We start from the raw sequence: 23,268 nt of genomic DNA, 5'->3' as shown, positions 1-23,268 counted from the left end.
TGTGGGACAGACACGGATTTCTAATTTTCTGACAGGGATAATGAGGGCAGATGTAGAATGCAGCAGACCACAGTTTTGCTGGGGAAAATACTGTTCAGACGCTAAATTTCCCCGCTTTCTACAAGAAGTGTGCTGAGGTTGCAGTCAGTTTTTGATACTTCTTGATCATTTATGAAGTAATAACTTTGTTGGACACTTAACACGCAGTCGAAGTGAATTGTAATGTTATATCTTTCAAGGTCTATGTCCCAGATAGAACAATGGAATTCTTACTTGCAGCAGCACAACAGAATATGTAAACATAGTACACTGTAAACAATATAATAAACAAGAAGAAATAAAATTCAGTGTATGTGTGTATATATATGTGTGTGTGTGTGTGTGTGTGTGTGTGTGTGTGTGTGTGTGTGTGTGTGTGTGTGTGTGTGTATCTATATACACACACATATATACACACACATATATATATACATACATATATTCACGCATATACACATATATATATACACACACATATACACAAACACACTCCCATAAATACACATGTATATAAATATACATATACATCATAAATATAAACAAATACACACACACACACATATATATATATATATATATATACACATATACAAACACTAATACACACATATATACACAAACACACAAAAAACAAACAAATAATAATAGTGCAAAAAGACAAAAACAATGCCCCCAAGACGATACAGTTCGGAGCTTATTTGGAGGTTGTCGCGTATAATAATCTGATGGTTGTAGGGAAGAAGCTGTTCCTAAACCTGCAGTTTTCAGTTTTAGGCAATTTCAGTTTTCAGGCTCCTACATCTTCTTCTCAATGGCAGGAGTGAAATGAGTGTGTGGCCAGGGCGGTGTGGGTCTCTGATGATGCTGACTGCCTTTTTGAGGCAGCGACTCCTGTATATCCCTTCGATGGTGGGGAGCAGAACAAGAGAAATTGTCCTGTTCAGTCCTTGAGAATATTACAATTCAATTGAACACATGGAAAATTAGTATGTTTAGGAATTATTCTATAGTGTGAGCTAACATATAACATGTAAGGCACTAAGCGCTGGAATAACTCAGTGGGTCAGCAAGCATATCTGAAGAACATGGACAGGTGATGTTTTGTATCTGAAATGTCATCTATCCATGTTCTCCAGAGACGCTGCCTGACCTGCTGAGTTATTCCAAAACTTTGTGTATTTTTAGTAAACCAGGAACTGCAGTGCTTTCCGTCTATATCATGTAAGGAATGAAAGCGGTTGTTATGTAATCTTGTCCACAATGAATAGTCCAAGCAAAGGGTTGCTGGTCATTTTACAGAACTCCTTCACAAAGTAAAAATGTTGCTTTAATTCTCCATCTGACCTCTCAGTCTTTCACGTCTGACATCATTTAAATGAAGGACAAGGCCAGCCCTGGAAGTGCTGGGTTCTTTTGCATATGGACATTACATTGGAAAAACTGTACTTGGCCAATGGTTCATAAGCGAATTGGTGGCTATGGACTAGAACACAAAGTGCTGGAGTAACTCAGTGGGTCAGGCAGCATTTCTGGAGAACATGGATAAACAATGTTTCGGGTCAGGGCTCGTCTTCAAACTAATTGTAGTAATCACTCCGGAGATGCTGCCTGACCCACTGAATTACTCCAGCACTTTGTGTCTTTTTTTTTTGTAAACCAACATCTGCAGTTCCTTGTATCCCTTATTTTTCCAAATAAGAGATTTGGGTAATTATTCTGACATTGCCGTTTACACCATTCTCCAGTTTCCCCCTTACTTCCGATGAAAGATTGTAGACCTGAAAACATAAACCATTTATCCCTCACCACAGATGCTGCATGACCTGAGTGTCTTCACAACACACAGAAGCCCTGCCATGAGATCCAAGACAACCGGTCCATTTCAATTCCTCAAATGATCATAGAAAAGGAGGATTGCAGGATGTGGCACATGTTACGTAAGAAGGGTCTCGACCTGAAACGTCACCTATTCCTTCTCTCCAGAGATGCTGCCTGACCTGCTGAGTTACTCCAGCTTTTTATGTCCATCTTATGTCTGGTAGATGCTGGTTAACATATATCATGTATACCAGGTGCTGGTATTGTTATTGAATAAGTCCCATAAGTAGCTATCTACGTAGGAGGAACCATTGCTGCAGTTGGTAAGAAAACTAGGGATGATATCAGCCTAAAGTTGGTCCATGGAACACAATTGGAGGAGATAGTGGTCATATTACTGATGTTCACATAATATCTTAACCAGACTGACAATATTATGCAATTGCATAGCTTACAAGGCATTTAATAAACAAGGAAGATTTGTCTAACTTGATAATACTGGACACCAAATAGAACAGGTTGTCTTTGATTGCTGGTGATGCTCAAGGATAATTTTGATGTGTAAATTTCGAGTGATTTGAAGCAATGTCCAAGGCATGGGGGCTGTGGATGGAGGTTTTGAGGATTATTTTTACTTTCTTCCCACACAGATAGTGGTGGTGAACTGGAAGTCCCATCACTCTCTCTGCGGCAGGAACACAATGGAAACAGGAGCAATGGGGGGCTTTCCAGAAGGGAATTGATTTTTTTTTAAAAAGCTTTTCACTGTACCTTGGTACACATGACAATAATAAATCTAAACCTGACCTCACCTTAATGCTCAATTGATCTATTTAAAAGATAAAATAATACACTTGGTCAAGGGTTAAATCTTGCTGAAGACAAAGCCTTAAGAAATTATGTACTGGTGGGGAGGGAGAGGGGGAATAACATTAGAATAGTAACATGTTTTTATCAATCAGTTACTCTGTTAAATATATCAGGCAACAGATCATTACACTGAAAATTATTATAAGATATTTTCCAGTTATATTCACTGTATGTTAGCCATGATTTATGAAATTGGTTTGCCGGTCTCAAATCATTCAGACTATTGGCAAAACTACATCTGTACACAGAGACATTGCACAAAGGAACTGAAAAGAGATGGCTTCAGCATCTTATCAGAAGATCTGTGGTAACAGGTGAAAAGATGGTGGGAGAATGTGGATAGTGACAGGAGGTCCTTTCAAGGTATTTGCCAGAAGAATTTTGCCCTCCACTCTACTGGAAATTCTACGACAATGGGTGTGGTACTCAGTTTGCGTTGCATATGATCCTTTGCTCAACGGAATAAAATTGTTCAAAATCACTGTACCAAAACTCCACAAAATTGTAGTAAAAACAGAAAAGGCAGCATCAGAGGACAAAGAGGTTAATATTCAGATCAATGTCCTTTCCTCTAAACTGTGGATAAAACATTAACCCACAGATACCGACTGACGTTCCTGGCACTTCCGGCATTTTGTTTTTGTTTCATGTTTTTAACATCTGTGGCGTTTTGCTTTGATACTGTTTCTTCAAAGTTGTGCCGAGTGCTTCTACAGCTCAGGAACACAAATCCTTTCAAAAGGTTTAAACCACTCAACCAAAGTAAATGGCAGCCATCTGTTCAGTTCATGCATGGCTACTTGTTATCTACAGAAAACATTCTCAAATCAAAAAATCACTAAGTTTTACAACAGAAAGGACTAAATGAAGGTACATCAGTGCTAATAAATTCAGTCAGATAGTCCAAACAGAAGTGGGGGTGAGGGACTGCATGCATCTGTATTCTAACAACAAATCTATTCCATTCTAGTGTCTAAAATCACTACTCCTCAGCAATGCAAACGTGGATATACAATTAGCAAAGTAAATCAAGAGCATGCATATCTTACCTTGATGAACTAATAATATGATTTAAAATGAAAGAAATGAATGGGAAAAAGAGCTGGAGTTAGATTGTTATTTTGATGGCAGGTTCCATTTGGAAAGAATGTTAGTTTGTAGCATGGCTGCGGGATTGGAGCATGAGGAGAATAATCTCACCACGTTCTCTCTCGGCTTTCCAGCCATCCTTCCAGCCTCCACTAAAACTCTGCAAAGCAGCCAATGAGGAAAATACTTTGGATGTTTTGCCTTTGCTTCAGCAAGTGGGAATGAATGATGTGGGGGATTTATGTGCAGGGGGGAAACGGGAAAATCAAATGACGTCCCACCAATGACATTTGTGCAACTCTCCTCTCACCTCGAACCCTCTCACCAACATGAATCATCGTAACATTAGCGTGACAACTATCTCAGTTGAGTAGGATTAAGCCCCGAGACTTACTGTTTTCAAAACAGTAACATTCAGGATATGTATTCCCTTTTCCCTTGAAGTATGCAAATCCCAAGAAAGCACTGAAACATTTAATGCACAACATAATGTGCCACCCTCCAATGGATCTCCTCCCAGTCTGATAGATCAATAGATCACTCTGTTTACAAGTTGAATAGATGTCTCAATGCAGAAACAATTGTACTTGTTTCAGAGTTTGGGTGCACAGATTTGATACAACTTGTTACTTTCAATGTCACCGCCTTCTTGGTGGCACATTTGGAGGCTGCTTGAGGAAGCTCTCACTGTCCTGGGTTGAGGTGTGGAACCATCAGGCACTGTTGCTAACGAGCCTATCTGACCCTTGAAGGAGCTGTCCATCATGAGTCAAATGTAAATGGCCAATGAAATTATTTGTGTCTCACAGCATTTTCTGAAAGAGTTTACAAACTAAACCACTCACCATAACACAGCTGAGTGTTAAGATCAAGTCCACGCAACTTTGATCTGATGTTTCCTTTAATTGATCGACATATGTAAGAAAACTCTATGTCTTTGTCTCCTCCCAACACAAGGGATATAAACATCAACAGAAAAATCAATACCGCTGCCTTTTAACCATTCTCCTTTGAAACCACCCTTTGCTTTTTGATTGTCCTAGTCTCACCCTTCTCTTTGCTCGCACCATTATCCTATTTTATCATTTAATCACGCTGAAGTACATGATAATAACCAGACTAGACTCTGCAGCTCCTGTAACATGCTTCATCAGTTACTAAAGATTCATCATCACATTCTTTTGTCCCATCTATGTGCCTCATCAAACTCTTGCCTAATCCTTATAGACAATAGACAATAGGTGCAGGAGTAGGCCATTTGGCCTTCGAGCCAGCACAGCCATTCAATGTGTAAATGGCTGATCATCCCCAATCAGTACCCCATTCCTGCCTTCTCCCCATATCCCCTGACTGCTATCTTTAAGAGCGCTATCTAGCTCTCTCTTGAATGTACCCAGATAACCGGCCTCCACTGCCCTCTTAAGGCATAGAATTCCACAGACTGAGGCAGAGAATTCCACAGTCCTGAATGTTCCCTGAATGTCCTAACAATCCCAACCATGAATATTGACAACAGTTGGATGAATAACTCCTGTGCCAACACAGGACTTCCATTTGTCCACTCAATACATATCCATCACCTCCATCTTTTTAAGTCAGTTCTACAAGCTTCTAGTCTCTGGCTTCCAGTTCCAATGAAAGAATGCAGTTTTTAAATATTGATACTGCTCCCCTCTCCAAAGGCGTTGCCTGACCTGTGGTGTATTTTCAATATTTTGGTCCAGTAATGGGCCCCCCTATCCAAAGAATGGTACAATCTTACATGGAGGCAATTTGACCCAACACTCTGTGAATAAAATATCAGATCATTACCACTGTCTGGGATACCCTACATTCTACTTTACAATCGTAAAATTTATTTTTAAGTTCCTTTTGAATCACCTAAGCTTCAGTTGCACAATGCACTATTTTAAAATAGAATTCTGCTTACTTTCTGCTGTTTCTCCCTCAATCATCTTAAGTGGGTGCAGTTTGAACATCAACAATGCATTGGCATTCAAATAGTTTTTTTTTAAATTTGTGGGCTACAGAGAATTTGCGAGCAATGCAAGCAGCTATTGCTGGACGCAAACGCACATAAATAAGAATGCATTGGTGGCTAATCAAGACAAAATAAACATATATGTTAACTTTGGACCGCATTTCGAACTGAAACAAATGCATCCTAAATATCGGAGGTGCCAGCAAACAATAAAGAAAACCTTAAAGATACCTTAAAATACTCTCAAAACTGTGGACTTCTTATTTTCCAATTGTTTGAATATCTCAAAGAAGATAAGAAAAATAATTTACAGGTTGGAAACATTGGTATCAGTTCGTGAGTTCACCCTTTGAAAGAAATTCTGTGTAGAAGTAGCAATTGGCAATTTTGCCAGTGATCATTTGTAAATGCTCATTTAGAATATAATGCGGTACTTACTCTGAAGAATCTATGAAGTATATTACAAGTGCACCAATGCTGAGGGCAAACACCAAAACCACCTGAAAAAGAGAAAAAAAGGCATATTCGTTAGGACACGTGGATTCAAAGTAGAAGCAAGTTATGTACAAGATCAGGCAGAAATGCTGATGGCTCTGTCCCAATGAAGTGTCACAACCCAAAACGTTGACTGTCCATTTTCCTCCACAGATGCTGCCCGAGTTCCTCCAGAAATGTAACTCCATATTCCAGCAAGAAATGAATACTTTGTAACTTTGTCAACGCCCTATACGTGGCGACTCTTTGCATACCCTGTGCAAAACAAAGATATCTATCTATCTATCTATCTATCTATCTATCTATCTATCTATCTATCTATCTATCTATCTATCTATCTATCTATCTATCTATCTATCTATCTATCTATCTATCTATCTATCCATCTATCCATCCATCCATCTATCCATCTATCCATCTATCCATCCATCTATCCATCTATCCATCTATCTATCCATCTATCCATCTATCCATCTATCCATCCATCTATTGTCTCCTGTGTCTTGTCTCCATCAATACTCAATTTCAATCAATAGTTAATTTATCATTGCGGAGCTCACAATCCCTTTGCCAGGAATCGACCTCGGAGCTCCAACTGCGGGTGCCTGTGGATTTTAACATCGTGGACTTCGCGGTCTCTGGTATGAGACCAACTTCGAGAGTTCCAACCACAGGAGGTTTGACCGCCCCGACGCAGGAGCTTCGATCGCCCCGACGCGGAGGATTTGACCGCTTGTTGCGGGAGCTTCAACGGATGGTTCGACTGCTCCGACTGCGGGAGAATAAAGAGGAAGAAGGTTGGACTTTATTGCCTTCCATCACAGTGAGGAAAGTGGGGATTCCGCTGTGGTGGATGTTTTTATGGTAATTCGCATATCACTGTACCTTAATTGGTACACGTGACAATAAAAGACCTTTGAAACCTTTATATAAAGTGCTCCAGTAATTTGCCAACATAACTTATTTTGTGTATTTATGACAAATAATACTTTATTCTCCTAATACTTAATTCATTAATTAGCCTTGAATTCTTTGGATTTTAACTAATAAAGAAAATACCCCCAACCTTGCAAACTGCCTTTATTCTCACCATTTAAACTCTGTATTGGCAATTGTTTTACAATATCATCTATGCATTATGTTTTCGGTAGAAGCTTTTAAAATTAGAGCATTATTGAAAAATCTAATTTGTTTGCGGTTTGCATGATCCAATCTGTTAACCGGCGATTTGATGGAGTTACTCAGAAACCGCGAGAGTGTGGATTAATGAAAACTCAGGGAATGATGGACATCTTTATTGATATTACCAGTTTTAAAGGATTATTAAGAGAATCCAAACATTGATGAGTTTCCCGAAAGATTTCTCAATAAATGAAAATACCTGATTTTGACAAATAAAGATAATGACCAATAAAATATCACCAAGCTGAACTAAATATAATAAAACAAAAAAATCTATCCCTGATCATTAATCATTCAATATTAAAATTCAAAATTCTCATATTCAAAGCTCCAGTTCCAATGTACCACTTCAGTAAGAAACAGAACAATAATGAGTTTAAAAATACTACATAGAAACAGGCCCTTCTGCACACCAAGACCACACCAACCACTGATCACCCATACATTAGCATTATACCCTGCCACTCGGGGCAATTTGCAGAAGCCAATTAACCTACAAACCTTCACGTCTTTGAAATGTGGGAGGAAACTGGAGCACCCAGAGAAAACCCACGCGGCCACAGGGAGAATGTACAATCTTGATTTAATAGCTTTGATATTTCTTTTTTCCACCATTATAACTTTTTCTGTCATTATCCCACATTTGTATTTTTTATCATTGCCTTCTTGTTAATGCTGTTATGAAACTCCTTTTCTATATTTCCTCCTACAAACATGCAGTCAAGAAGAAGGGTCTCGAGCCGAAATGTCACCTATTTTCCTTCGCTCCATCGATGCTGTCTCATCCGCTGAGTTTCTCCAGCATTTTTGTCTACCTCCGATTTTTCCAACATCTGCAGTACTCGCTTAAACATGCAGTCAAGCATCACCATCAGTCCAATACCTTCCTATTTAATCATACAGTTTCTGGCACGGGTTCAATAGACCGATGGGTTGCTTCTGTGTTGCTGTGATTCCTAATTCTGACAAATCTGAAAGCTAAGCTTATCTTCTCTCTTCAGATAGCACCTCTGTGTGTTTGTGTTTTAATTCATTGAATCGGCGAAACCAATTGTGTCTGCAGCCCTCTGAATGAATGATCTAATTTGTTACCTTCCCCACCGACCTGAAAACTATAATGTCCAATTGCCTTTTGAAATCTGCTATTGAATTGGCTGCCAACATTCTTTCAGAACGTGCATCTCAGAAGATAACAAACAGCTTTAAAAAAAAAAGAGATCCCTCCAACTGGATATTTTGCCAATTAGCTATTGTTTGTGCTAATTGGATAGCACAGACCCTGCTGGTGGAAATGGTGTCCCTGCACAGTCTAACACAGTACAATAGGTTTTGATCATTTGCCCTAAATCGACCATTAAGGGCCTGTCCCATTTAGGCGATTTTTTTGGCTACTGTCACAGTGGTAGCAGGTCACTGAAAAAGCAGCGACTGGACCTCCTACCCCCCACGACAATGTCGACGACAACCTACCACCTGGTCGACGTCAAGCTACGGCAAGCTACCGATAACTGACGACCCATTAGGACGTCCACCTACGACCACACCTATGACAACCTATGACCACACAGGCAGCAACCTACGTCCACCTGCGACAAGCTACGATCCTGTCGGCAACAACTGAAGACAATTCAGTCGCCGGTACCTGTCGCCGGTTGACGTAGGTAGTCGCCAATGGAATTCACCGGTCAGCACCCGGCGACAACCAACGTCACCCTGGCGACAAGCTGCGTCATCCTGGCGAGAACCTACGACAGCACCTACGACAGGAGAAGACAAGCTACGTCAAGCCCACAGTCGCCAAAACGTTTTGAACATTTCAAAATCCAGCGGCGACCAGAAAAACGTTACAACTCTTTAGGAGACTTGAGGAGACAACTCACGACCATACAGGCATCACCTCGGCGATCCGAAAAAATTGCCTAAGTGGGACAGGGGCTTTACACTCTTCCGCACTGTGGAGTATAATCCCAGCTACACAAAGCTAAATAGCATCTCCACTTGTGTGTGCCTCCAACAAATGTCCACAGAGCCTCGCAATCCCAATACATTGACAAAGATCATTTTGCCTTTTATGCCACAAGGAGAAATTTACTAAATTTGCTATTTCACTGGAGAAATGCGTTTGAGGGGGATTTGACTTATCTATAATGTGCAGGGTTACATTCAAGAAAAACGCCGGTAAATTGGTGCAGATGTGGGTTATTTCACTGGAATTGACTGCTGGAGCAGGTAGTTGAGGCAGATTAGATAACAACATTTAAAAGACACTTGGACAGGTACACGGATAAATTAGGATGAACCCACCACCCCAGCTGTTGGGTCAGGAGCCTGCAAAGAAATACTTAGACTGCTCCACAAAAACACCAGATGGTATACAGTGACTATGACACAACACTTGCACACAAACTGCCCCATTTTCTCAAACTGTCTGATTCTAAAAACATAAATTTGGATTTTCAAAGCATATATTATGTGGTGTAAATAGTTCCCAGCACTATATATAGTTCAGAGCTGCTTCCCTCTTTATGCTGTCGGGAAGACTGAAAAATCTCATCCATCATCACAAAGAAACCCTTGAGCCCTCCAGCACACAGTCTCACCCTCACCCATAACTGCAACTGAATTAATTCTCGGCCAACCCAAATTATATTTAACTCGTTCTTCATTATTTGCTGTGCCGTTCACAAAATTAATTTTTTCTTCCATTATTTTCCCCACGTTAGGAAGTAGGCAGCTGGTCAGCTACTGGGCCTGAGTGATGACCATCACAATTCATTACTGTGACATATTGCAGCCAAAGAGTGAAAGAGCCAAACTCTCAACCTCCTGGTAAAATAACCTTCACTTGGTCGGAGGATTTGGTTTTGCAGTCAGACCGACATGTTGATCTCCTTCTGCACCAATATATAACCTTCACAGTTAAATTCTGACAGAATGCCTTCACTGTAAGTAAGTAAATCAAGTTTTGGATGGTGTCACAAGGACTGCGTGCATGTCCCGTAAAATGGGATGGATTACACCCCCTGCCGGAGATTATTTTCTGGGATTGTTGTAGCTCGAATCCTCGCAGCCAAGTCAATGGATAATTTTTTGATAAATACTTGATTCGTATCGAACCTGAACAGGAGTTAAGGGGAGAATAATCAGGAGAACGGGGTTAAGAGGGAAAGATAGATCAGCCATGACTGAATGGTGGAGTAGACTTGATGGGCCAAAAGGCATAATTCTGCCCCTATCATTTATGAACATGAATTTAAGAGAAACTGACAGGGCTTGAAGATTTGAAAAGTACCACAAAACCAGAGGAGAATTCTTCAGCATGGCCGTTCTTTATAGAAAGATGCATGCAAGATTCTAACAGGTTTATTTCCACAGTGGTGTCCAATTAGTCTACGTTAAATATCATCTTAAGGCTGTCGAAATATAGCAGCTTTATTTATTTCAAACAGCTAAAAATATTTTAAATGTTAACATATGCCTGCGTCAAACATTGGCTTTGGAATATGAGAAATTGTGGCATAACCCAGGTTCGATCACGACTACGGGCGCTATCTGTACGGAGTTTGTACGTTCTCCCCGTGATCTGCGTGGGTTTTCTCCGAGATCTTCGGTTTCCTCCCACACTCCAGAGACGTACAGGTTTGTAGGTTAATTGGCTTGGTAAATGTAAACATTGTCCCTAGTGGGTGTGTTAATGTGTGGCTGGTCGGCGCGGACCCGGTTGGCCTATTTCCGCGGTGTATCTCTAAACTAAACTAAAAGCACAAGACATTAACCAAGCATTCTGCACACAAATTAAATCTGAGCCTTTGTGTTTTGGACACAATTATGATTTGAATGGAAGGGCCAGCTCTCATTAAAATGTCAGTGAACCAAATAATTTTTTTTTAGATTATCATTAACAGGTTTAATTAATTTACATAAACTATTTTGAAATAATTTAATATTTTAATAATTCCTATAATATTTTCAATTATAGTTCACCAGAGACACTTGGAAACAGTGAGTGCAACATCTAGATAGCTACTGCTCCAATGCTTTGTAGGCACAAGGTAACAAATGGCAGTAAGCAGTGAACACAACCCAGGGGCTGAATTGAATTAGGACTTATTTTATTTATTTCAATACCCTCCAATATCAATCTGATGCCTAGTGCCAAAGAAGCCAGATGTTATACTTTGTAAGAGATATCTAACAAAACCTCCCAGAGCGTCCTATCCTTACAAAACATAAACAAGTGAACAGAAAGAAGAAACAGGAGCACCCAGTGGAAATCCACATGGTCACTGAGAGAACAGACGAACTCCACACAGACAGCCCCCGAGGTTAGGATCGAACCAGGGTCTCTAGTGCTGCGAGGCACCAGCTGTTCCACTGAGCCCGTTAACATAAACTGTCTTCTGGAAGTGGAGGAAACCAGAGCACGCTAGGGAAACCCACATGGACATACAGTGAATGTGCAAACTCCAGAGAGTCAAGAGTGTTTTATTGTCATATGTTCCAGATAGGACAATGAAATTCTTGCTTGCTGCAGCACAACACAATATGTAAATATAGTACATAACGGGAGAAAAACAAAGTTCAGTGTGTGTATACACACATGCACACATACTCAATAAATAAACAATTATAGTGCAATGATAATAATAGTATCTTGTAGTTCAGAACTTATTAGTTGTCGTTCTCCAAGCAGAGAATGTGCAAACTGCACATGGAGAATGTTCAAACGACGCAACAATAATGTGCAAACATCACACAGAGAACGTTCAAACTTCACACAGACAGCAGCAGACCCAGTCAAGATCAAACCCAACTCTCTGAAGCTGAAGGCAGCAGCTTTATTACCTCCGCCACTGTGCTGCTCAATTGAGATTCTGTTTGCAGCGGTTAAATCCAAACCAATGTGCTCATACTCTGTCACATCCAGACATCTTTTAAGGCGTTTACCTAATTTACCGCTTTGATGGAGAGAGCTAATTCTGCTTCTTCTTCTTGCGTGTGGCGTGCACAGCCTAAAGTTGTAGGACAACTTGTTCTATTTGATTTTTATTTGATTGTGCACGCCGGGTTGATTGCATTCGTCGAAACAGGGCGGACCACGTGAAGGTTGCAATCTCCCACCACAAGGGAGCTAATTAAGATGCTGAAAGAAATTCAAGGGGTTCTGATGATGCTGATTGATGGTGATACAAGGTTTATTGAAATCCAACACGACAGGAGAGCACGGAGCATGGTTGAAACATAACTGGCTCACACCCTCCCCTTTCACTACCCACGTGAGAATGTACCCGTCATTTTTTGCCACTTACAATAACATTTTTATCGTCTGATGGATTTTTTCCATTGTGGGATAATTACTTGAACTTGAGCCTGATGCAGAGATTGAGTCAAACACAAGTGATTCTTAAACTTCTCTTCCCATTCCCACACTGACCTTTCTGTCCTGGGCCTCCTCCATTGTCGGAATGAGGCCAAACGTAAATTGGAGGAACAGGACCTTACAACCCTTGGGCAGCTTGCAACCCAGAGATATGAATATTGATTTCACCAACTTCAAGTAACCATTGCATCCCCTCTCTCTCTGTCCCTCCCCCATCCTAGTTGTAGTACTAGTTTCACTGTCATTCTGTTGAGTTTCACTGTCTGTATAACTCGTCATCCACCTATCCCACAGCCAACAATAGGCCACGGTGGGCTCTACCTGTCCTTGATTATCATAGCTTATTACATATCTTCCATTCATTTGTCCTAAACACCGTCTATATCTCTTGTTCGCCTTTTCCCAGTCTGAAAACATCACCTATTCTTTTCTCCAAAGATGTTGCCTGACCCGCTGAGTCACTCCAGCTTTTTGTGTCCAACACTTCAATGGGTTGTGTTTCATTGTGCGTCATTCCAGTCATGTTCTGACTCTGGCTACTCCCACAGCATGGCAAGTGATGTAGGTGTGAGACTATGATGATGCTGCATCAGGCAGTTGTGAATGTTTTCAAGTTATATTTGGTTCAATTTAAGAGATTTTTCTTCATTATTAACGCCACATGCCAAATTTAGTAATTTCAGTTATTAATGAAACCTTTAATGAAATGTATTAGCCTTTGGTTTCAAAATAAATTGCAGCTAAATTAGCAATGGATGGGTTTAAGAAGGAACTGCAGATGCTGGAAAATCGAAGGTAGACAAAAGTGCTGGAGAAACTCAGCGGGTGCAGCAGCATCTATGGAGCGAAGGAAATAGGCAACGTTTCGGCCCGAAACGTTGCCTATTTCCTTCGCTCCATAGATGCTGCTGCACCCGCTGAGTTTCTCCAGCACTTTTGTCTACCTAGCAATGGATGGGGATGTGTTGAATAATGTGTGACCCATTCCCCCTCTATCGTGTTCGCCCCCTGCAGGTTCCCTGTGGTGGTTTGGCTTCCAATGCCCTGGAAGTGCCTGAGCAGTGGCTGTTACAGGAGATGGAGCAGCTTCAGTTCCTAAGTTTTGACGATGAACTTAATTGAAATATAGTAAAGATTTTTTTCATTAAATTACTTTAAAACACTTAACCAATGCAGATTAATTAAAACCATTAATAATATATATAGTTATTTAAATTGTTTTAGTTATATTTTAATGAAATAGGCCGCACAGACAGGTTGATTGCATCTCAATGCTGAATCCAGCAGTGGAGAGGGAGGTGAGAGGTGCTGATATCTGACCTCCAGCTCATTCTGTATACTAGAACATAGAATACAGTGCAGGAATGGGTACTTCAGCCCACAATGTCTCTGCCAAAGATGTATCTACGATGCCAAGGCCAACTGTTATCCACCTGTGCATAATTCATATCCATGTAACTATCTAAAAGTCTATTAAATGCCATTATCGTATCTGCCCTCATCACCACCCCTAACAGTGTGTTTCAGACACTTTCCACCCTCCGTGTATAAAACTAGCAGCACACATTACAGGGGTCCAAAATGTGTACACAAACACCAACACAAACACACACCAGCCAATGTCTTCTGAAGTTAATGTGTGTGAACATCAATGTGACCAAGCCCAATAATAACCATAATACAAAACTCCCCATTGCCAGCATCTCCAGTTCCATCACTGATTGACAAACTCCATTACACATGGATTAACCAGTGCAATTGATCAGCAATGGTTGCAATCTAAAAGCAAATTATATTGCAAATAAGTCTATTGTTTACTGCTTCGTAGATTAACCCAATTTTATTTACAGTACTTCATGGACAACTTCAATAAACGATGTGACTGTTCCAACACAATGCTATGTCCTACTAAAGTTTACTCTTTGGAAACTAGAGATTATCCAAGACTCCGCTACCCATGACAGTGCTCACACTGAATTCTCATTGCTCATCACCTTTGCTTCCAATTCTGGCAGGTTCTGGACTGAACAAATGTTTGACCTTTTCTTCATTTGCAAATGCTCAATGTCCTCTCTCCCATCTATCCCTGAAAACTCCTCCAGCTCCATAGCCTTTCAAAAGATTTGCCCTGCTCTGGGTATTGCATCTTGTATTGCATCTGCATCTGATGAAGCCTCCAAAATAACTGTTCTTCCATTGGCAACATGCACATTCCCAGCCCTGGAACTTCTTGAATAGCCTCTCCATCTCTGTCTCTCTCTCCCTAACAATGCTCCTTCCAAATCTCCCAGGAGCAATGTCAATAGTTGACCTTGTTCTTACGAATTACCTTAAAGTCCTTCACGGTACAATTTGATAATATTTAACCTTGACATATATAGGTAAAGTTTGGATTGCGCTGATTTTTATGCCTTCTGCTAACTTAAGGACTCTGTACTAAATTTTCATGCTGATTGCAGCAGCCTTTAGTTTATGGTAACATTAAACCTTTAACAGCTGCTCTAAAGTCTAGAACCAAATAAATGTCATGCGAACAAGGAATTTTATTGCACCCTAGTGTATATGACTATAAACTCTTTTGAAAGTGGGAATGTTCTTATGCTGCAAGCCTGGTAGCTGTCCATGGTACTGAACAGTTGGAAACAGCAGTGAGCGATTTGTAACTTGTGAGGGAGCTGGGAACGAGTTTTATATCCATAGTAATTCAGCTGCCTATAGGGTCCCCTGGCATGTGATGTTTTGGGATCTAAAGAAAGACCCTTCCATGCAAACTAACTACACAAAAATACCTGTGCAAAACTGAACAATGGAATATTTATTTCTTCTGTCAAACGCAGTGCGGTAAATTACTGGTGAATTTCAGGACCAGGTATGACATGAATTATTTCCACACAGATAGAAACAGTTTAATTGCAAGGGAGTCTTATAATTGTAACAAAGATAGACACAAACAGCTGGAGTCCCTTCTTCAGACTGCTGGTCAAAGTTCCACTGAGTTACTCCAGCTTTTTGTGTCTATCTTCAGTTTAAACCAGCATCTGCAGTTCCTTCCTACACTTCTAATTGGAACTGCAGTTCTTGCCTGTTGTGAACTCACATTACATGCAAAACAATGCTGTTCTAACTTTTATTTCTGCTTAGAAAATCACAGTGTGATTAACTTGAGAAAGGTTTAAGAAGGAACTGCAGATGCTGAAAAATCAAAGGTAGACAAAAATGCTGGAGAAACTCAGCGGGTGAGGTCTGAAGAAGGGTCTCGACCCGAAACGTTGCCTATTTCCTTCGCTCCACAGATGCTACCTCACCCGATGAGTTTCTCCACCATGAGAAAGGAGTCCTTTTGCCCTGACGTAATATCTTTCTATCTCCTGTTCTCATAGGGTAGATACCAAGCAGTGCAAGATCAGCTGAGCTGCCACTGAATCCTTCATGTCCAAAATTGGAGTCTGGGACAAGGACATGTAATCGGCCCAGTTTCACTCCATTCCAGTTGTAATGGGACTGGGCTTATATTCACTGGAATTTAGAAGGATGTGAGGGGATCATATAAAGTTCTTAAGGGGTTGGACAGGCTAGATGCAGGAAAAGTGTTCCCGATGTTGGGGGGAGTCTAGAACCAGGGGTCATAGTTTAAGAATAAGGGGTAGGGCATTTAGGACGGAATTGAAGAAATTATTTTTCTCCCAGAGAGTTGTGAATCTATGGAGGCCAATTCACTGGATATATTCAAGAGAGAGTTAGATTTTGCTCTTAGGGCTAACGGAATCAAGGGATATGGGGAAAAAATCAGGAATGGGGTACTGACTTGGGATGATTAGCCGTGGTCATATTGAATGGCGGTGCTGGCTCGAAGGGCCGAATGGCCTACTCCTGCACCTATTTTCTATGTTTCGATGTAATACAGTAATTGTGGTGCATTTCAGAGGGCAGTTGACCTACATTGGTGGATGGGTAGAACCAGTATGACAAATCAGGCAAGGATATACAGTATCTCCTCCCCTCAAGGATATCGCTACCTCAAAAATTAGACTCTCACACCACACTGGCAACACACTCATTTCACCCCTGCCATTGAGAAGAAGATACAGGAGCCTGAAAACTGTAACGTCCAGGTTCAGGGACAGCTTCTTCCCAATAGCCATCAGGTTATTAAACATGACAACCTCAAATAAGCTCCGAACTACATAGACTATTATTGTCATTATTGCACTATTATTGTTTGCTTTTGTGTGTGTATGTATGTGCGTGTGTGTGCATGTGTGCGTGTGCGTGTGTGTGTGTGTGTGTGTATATGAAATCATCTATATATATTTGTATTTGTGAGTTTGCGTATATATACACGCACTCTATTTTTTCCTCTTTCGTTTATCATATTGTTTACAGTATACTATGTTTTCATATTCTGGTGTGCTGCTGCAAATAAGAATTTCATTGTCCTATCTGGCACTAATGACAGTAAAACACTCTTGAATCTTGGATATTAATATTGAATGACTGCCAAGTAATCTCATCATTTTAAAAAAATAAAATTAATATTATTAATTGAATTTAAATTCCACAGCTGCTGCAGTGAGGATTGAACCGAGACGTCTGGACTGTTAGGCCCAGTTTACTGGTTTGGTGCTTAACCACCACTTTACCAAATGCGTAGCTTTCACTAATTATATCCAGCAGAGGTGTGAGAATGTATACAATTGCTCATGAGGGAATCGATTCAACAAGCAAAATGCATTGCTTAGTAAATTCTACCTGATCCCACCCGCCATCCCAATGACCGAGCTCCAAGCATTGTTACAAATGTTTACAGGCTGCTCTGAGAAGAGGCCAGGTTCTTCCTCATATCATGCACAGGGTGTCGGATAATAAATGGCACAACTAAAATAATGATTGCAAGAAATAATTATAATGCCGGCTTGAGGCAGTGCAGTGACTCCGACATCAGTCTTACAATTACATACTCAACCCAGACAGATGGGCTTTAAATCTGGGCTCTGTGATTTGGGTACAGATTGAGCAACGTTTGGCCTGATTCCAATGACCTTGCTGAGCACCCACATCAAGACACAAAGTACAGGAATAGTTTCACGTCAATGCTGTTGGGAGCACGCTTTGAAACTGGGAGTCAGGCAGATTTTCAGGGTCACGGGAAAGGGAGCAAAGGCATCACATCTCAGCCTGGCTTAACATTGCTTAACTCTCAGTGCAGGTGGAGGGGAAATAATGCTCAGCTCACTGGCCCTGCGTCATCATTCATCTCCATATTCAGAAAGACAGGCACATTGGGCCTGATTGTGTTAAACCATGCCCGCGCTTAGTTTAGATACAGCATGAAAACAGGCTCTTCGGCCCATGCTGACTCTCGATCACCAAACATTATTCCTATGTTATCCCACATTTGCATCCTACACACTAGGGGCAATCTGTGCTTGTGTGGGTGTTGTCTGGACCCAGGGTCTTACTGTGGAAACTGCAGCATGATTAAGGTTAAGATAGCTGTACAACGCAAGGATCTTTGGGCATTCCTTGATGCACACCACAAGGCATGTATAAGTGTTATTCAATTTGTATTAGTGTTTTGAGAATGTATTGTTTCGATGATAAGAAATTAGGAAGTGCGCACAATTTCAAAAGTCAAAACCTGTATAAAAGCTGACAGTTTCTCGTGGAATTTCAGAGCATTCCGGTAACTTGGACTGTGCTGTTCACCCTGTGTACAAGTAAATGAAGTGTGTCTGGAAAATTAATGCAAGTTGTCAGAGTCCAGTTGATCGATGACGGCATTACACTGCAGGAACAGGAGTGCTCTCAACAACACCATATTTCACACACAACAGAGTGCATGATGCGGCTTGCAGGATACAACCCCCTCTGCCCATCCTTCCCAACGACGTCACTGCTCTGTTCAGTAGCTCTATTCCACAAGTTGGGTTAAATCCTCTACCATTTTTCTACACAGTGAATAAAAGGAAGCAGACCAGAATCTACTAATGGTTAGGTGACACTCCAGTGAGGCCCAGCGTAAATTGGAGGAACAACACCTCATTTTTTGCTTGGGCAGCTTACACCCCTTCCCTCTCTCTGCATCCCTCCCCCCTTCCCTGTTCTCCAACAAGTCTGACTGTCCTAATTTACATTTTATCTCTGTTTGCTTTGTTGTTACCTTCTCCTATCTAACAATGATCTATTCTACATTTTCCTGTATCTCCACCCCCTTTGTCTAATTTTCACACCCAATGCATCCTTATCTCTGTATCTCCCTCTCCCCTGATGCAGTCTGAAGAATGGTCCCGGCCCAAAACGTCACCCATTCCTTCTCTCCAGAGATGCTGTCTGTCCCACTGAGTTACTCCAGCATTTTGTGTCTATTTGCGGTGTAAACCAGTATCTTCCTAGAACTTTGTAAAGAGTCTGAAGAAGGGTTTCGGCCCGAAACGTTGCCTTTTTCCTTCTCTCCATAGATGCTGCTGCACCCGCTGAGTTTCTCCAGCTTTTTTGTGTATCTTCCTAGAACTTTAGTCTGTTTCAACTTACTATCCCCGCAGGCTGCAGTAGACGTTACAAATTTAGCACGATGCATTTACCTAAAATAACATGTTAGATTATCTGATGCAGATATTAATAGAAGCTTTATATATTTGTGAGACATTTTGTCTGTGATATTAGCGGAGCTGTTAACAAATTATAAATGAATGGAACCTACTTCTCTGAAGAAGGGTTTCAGCCCGAAACATTGCCTATCTCCTTCGCTCCATAGATGCTGCTGCACCCACTGAGTTTCTCCAGCATTTTTGTGTACTCTCTATTAAAGAGCCTGTCCCACATGACAATTTTTTCGGCGACTTCCGGCGTAATTGACTGACGTATCAAGGTCACCGAAAGATTTTGAACATTTCAAAATCCAGCGGCGTCAAAAATATGTTGCAACACTTGTGAAATCACCGCCTGTCAATATGTCATCATGCCGCGTCATGCCGCAAATTTTTCAGTGACTTGATACGTCAGTCAATGATGCCGGCAGTCACCGAAAAAAATCGCCAAGTGCGACAGGCCATTAAAGCAGTCAATGGCAGCATAACATAGTGTGAAATAATTTCTCAATGTTATTAGTGGCTGTCACCGAGAACCAGGACCAAAATGTTGATTGATACCATTGTGCCAGTAATGATGCAAAAGTGGAAAGGGCTTCCATCTGATCGGTGGATCAGACAGAGGAGATGCTCCAGTCCTGAGATACTGAGACAAATGCCTTTCCTTTTTCAGGGTAATTACATTTTGAGTTGTGGCAGTCCCAGTCGACCGGTTATGTTTCACACCATGTTGGATGTTATGGCCCTGGATTATATCACTGCACTGAAATCCATGCCAAATAAAGATTTCCTTTGAAAACATCTTTCAGAAACACTCTGGAGCATAAATAACAAATGCAAGAGAGAAAATCTATAATCCAATCTCAGGCCTCAGGTTACATTAAAAACTAACTGAGCATTGCTCTTACAGTAGAAAATGATACAGATGTGAAATATCCCAAGCGAATATAGATTGGTAATCAGATGCCGTTCAGTAGGTTTCAGATATCAAAATATTAAACCATTCAGCCCTTCTAGTCTGCTGCTCCATTTAATAAGGTCACAGCCAATTGCATAGATGTTCGAATAATTGGAACCTCAATTTTACATTCTTGCCCATTAAAGTCACCTTTCTCCCATTTTCTTATGAAATATCTATCAGCCTCTGCCTTGAAAACATCCAAAGACTGCTTCGACCAGACTTTGAACAGAATTCAAAGAGTCATGACCCTTCAGGAGAAGGTTCATTTCCCCAAAATAAAAGGCGTTGGGAAGTGGCAACAATTTGTTTGGTGCTTCACTTACACAGTCCCCTGCGATCTATTATCTATTCATTCAAGTACTGAAAAAGTAATTAATTGCAGGGCTGAAAATCTCTTGTTGATTATCACTACATCAAAGCAACTCAAGTCATAGCCCATCTTTAGTAGACCTGGCCCTACCAGTACAGCCTAGAGTACAAACAAACCATAGATGCATGGTGGAGGTTGGTGGGTGGAAGGGGGGAAGGGGGGGGGTGGGGAAGGGGGGGAGGGGAAGGGGTCCAGATGCATCTGAAATGACAGCCAATGCCAAGGCTCTGCAGGATAGGTTGACCATCTAGGGACCTTCCGCTGCTGGACATTGGGGGTCAGGGAATGCCCCTCAAATAAGGGAATGGATTTCATGGCGGGAGCTACATGAGTGGCAAGGGTGTGGGGTAAAATTGTGTAATTTGCATAAACACTCTGCTATGATGCAATGAATGTATGTATATATCCAAGAATGTCAGAAGAATTTTTTTGCACAGTGCCTGTTTTCTATATATTTTTTTTACATTGAAAAAAAGTTTATTTTAATAAAAATAAAAACAGGGATTGTGTTCCCCACACCCCAGCACAGTTTGAGCTAACTTTCAATCACTCCAGAACAAACTGGAAGAGTTCACAGCAAGGCTGCCCTTTCGAAGAGAGATTAGAGTTTGCCCCTAAAGCCAATGGCTACTTGTTGAGAATGGTTCACTTAATTATACTCGAATTCTCAATTTACTGATCATTATGGATGATGACAATGAGAAGGCCACCACTCCATCATGTCATCATAGGATTCACAATCCTCTGGAGAAAAAAGGTTCCTGTTCATCCCCACATTATGTTCTCAGGCTCATGTTATCAGGCTTCGGAACAGTCCATCCATAAGCTAGGATACTACCCATATGTGGATATCGGACATTTTCTCTGGAACAGGTGTGCTACAAGGTTGAGAATTATCCATTCCAAATCTTTCCCTTTGCTCCACCTATTGTAGTTGAGTTTGGCTTGCTTGTAATTATGTATAGGTATTTTCTGATTAAATTGGATAGCATACAAAACAAGGCTTTTCAATGTACTTGGTGTATGTGACAATGATAAACTTAAACCAAAACATTAATTGACAACCTCTTATTCTGAAATCCTAGTTGCTAGTTCTGGATCCCCCCAAAAGTAGAAATATCATCTCAGCACTTTCCCCATCAAGTCTAATGCAAAACTTTAAATGTAGAAACAAGGAACTGTAGATCGTGGTTTATAAATGAAAGACAATGTTTTGGAGTAACTCAGTGAGTCACACAGCATCTCTGGAGAACATGGATAGGTGACAAAGAAGGGTCCCGACCCGAAATGTCACCTCTCCATGTTCTCCAGAGATGCTGCCTGACCAGTTGACTTACTCCAGCGCTTTGTGGCAAAACTTTAAACGTTCAATATTATCACCTCACATTCTTCTAAACTCAAAACCGCCAACAGGTGTAAGCTCAATCTGCTCAATCTATCCTCATGAGACATTGCCTTCATCTGGTGAATAGTGCAATGACATGAGCAGAGCAGGTGGAAGATGGACAAAAATGCTGGAGAAACTCAGCGGGTGAGGCAGCATCTATGGAGCGAAGGAAATAGGCAATGTTTCGAGCCGAAACCCTTCTTCAGACTGACCAGGTGACAGAGAGCAGGTGGAAGTCTGGTTGAGCACCTCATCTCAGGTTGATGCAGCTCACCTTTGCTGCAGAGCCAGACTGAACCATGAGCTGACAGAAGGTTCAGTCCATCGAAAGGTCAGACTCAGGCAACAGGGAGAAAACCTCACAGAAATCCAAGAGAAAGGAAGCCTTCTCCTTCACATCAGTGGCTCAATGCAGCTTCTAACGAGAGTTCACACAGCAGGCCAAGTCTCCATTATTCATAGTGCAACAAAAACCAATACAAATCCATGAGGTTTTGATGACCCTGTGTTATTTACTTTGGTCTTGCAGTAAATAAACGCTTGGCACTTTTACTGTAACAGGTTTGTTGTTATAAGCGAGACAGCAAGACATTCTGATCATCGTGCAATGTCAGAATTGATTTTCAAGAACAAGCTCACACTTTATTTTGTTCTTCACCTTCAGGGGAATATCTTAATGTGGACATATAATGAGGAGGCAAGATAGAGGCACCGCAACAGAGCAGTGAAAGGGGAGTGAAGAATCTTGAGTAGATACATTGACAGGAGGGGTTCTGTCAAGAGAGTTTTGAAGCTTTGAAACGACCATAGAGGAGGCACGGTGGCACATCTGGTAGAGCTGGTGTCCCATGGTGCCTGAGACCCGGGTTCAATCCTGACCTTGGATGCTGTCTGTGTGGTGTTTGCACATTCTCCCTGTGACTGCATGGATCCTTTCAGGGGATCTGGTTTCCTCTCCACATCCCAAAGACGTGCGGGTTTGTAAGCGCATTGGCCTCTTCAAATTATCGCTTGTGTGTAGTATGGAGCAGATGCGAAAGTGGAACAACATTGAACAAGTGTGAATGGGTCGTTGAAGATCGGCATGGACTCAGTGGGCCAACTGGCCT

General features: G+C 41.2%; 1 protein-coding gene across 17 annotated transcripts in view; it reads right to left on the bottom strand.

Moving 5' to 3' along the window:
- Nucleotides 1-23,268, bottom strand: part of kcnma1 (potassium calcium-activated channel subfamily M alpha 1) — a 525,320-nt gene that overhangs the window by 285,117 nt on the left and 216,935 nt on the right. For 9 of the 17 annotated variants that reach the window (XR_004410008.1, XM_033012629.1, XM_033012630.1 and 6 more), the window contains exons 3-4: nucleotides 6,236-6,297; nucleotides 3,777-3,785 (exon numbers count right to left, since the gene is read on the bottom strand). Coding sequence is in view for 16 of the 17 variants with exons in the window: in XM_033012629.1 (XP_032868520.1) it covers nucleotides 3,777-3,785; nucleotides 6,236-6,297 (71 nt within the window). In the remaining variant the exon portion in view is untranslated. The remainder of the gene's footprint in view (nucleotides 1-3,776; nucleotides 3,786-6,235; nucleotides 6,298-23,268) is intronic. The other 8 variants (XM_033012640.1, XM_033012641.1, XM_033012633.1 and 5 more) reach the window with 1 other exon arrangement.

Source organism: Amblyraja radiata, chromosome 37 (genome assembly GCF_010909765.2).
Source record: "Amblyraja radiata isolate CabotCenter1 chromosome 37, sAmbRad1.1.pri, whole genome shotgun sequence".
Classification (NCBI taxonomy): Eukaryota; Metazoa; Chordata; class Chondrichthyes; order Rajiformes; family Rajidae; genus Amblyraja; species Amblyraja radiata.
The sequence above is the reverse complement of the archived record's forward strand: the minus strand, read 5'-3'. Positions and strand labels throughout refer to the sequence as shown.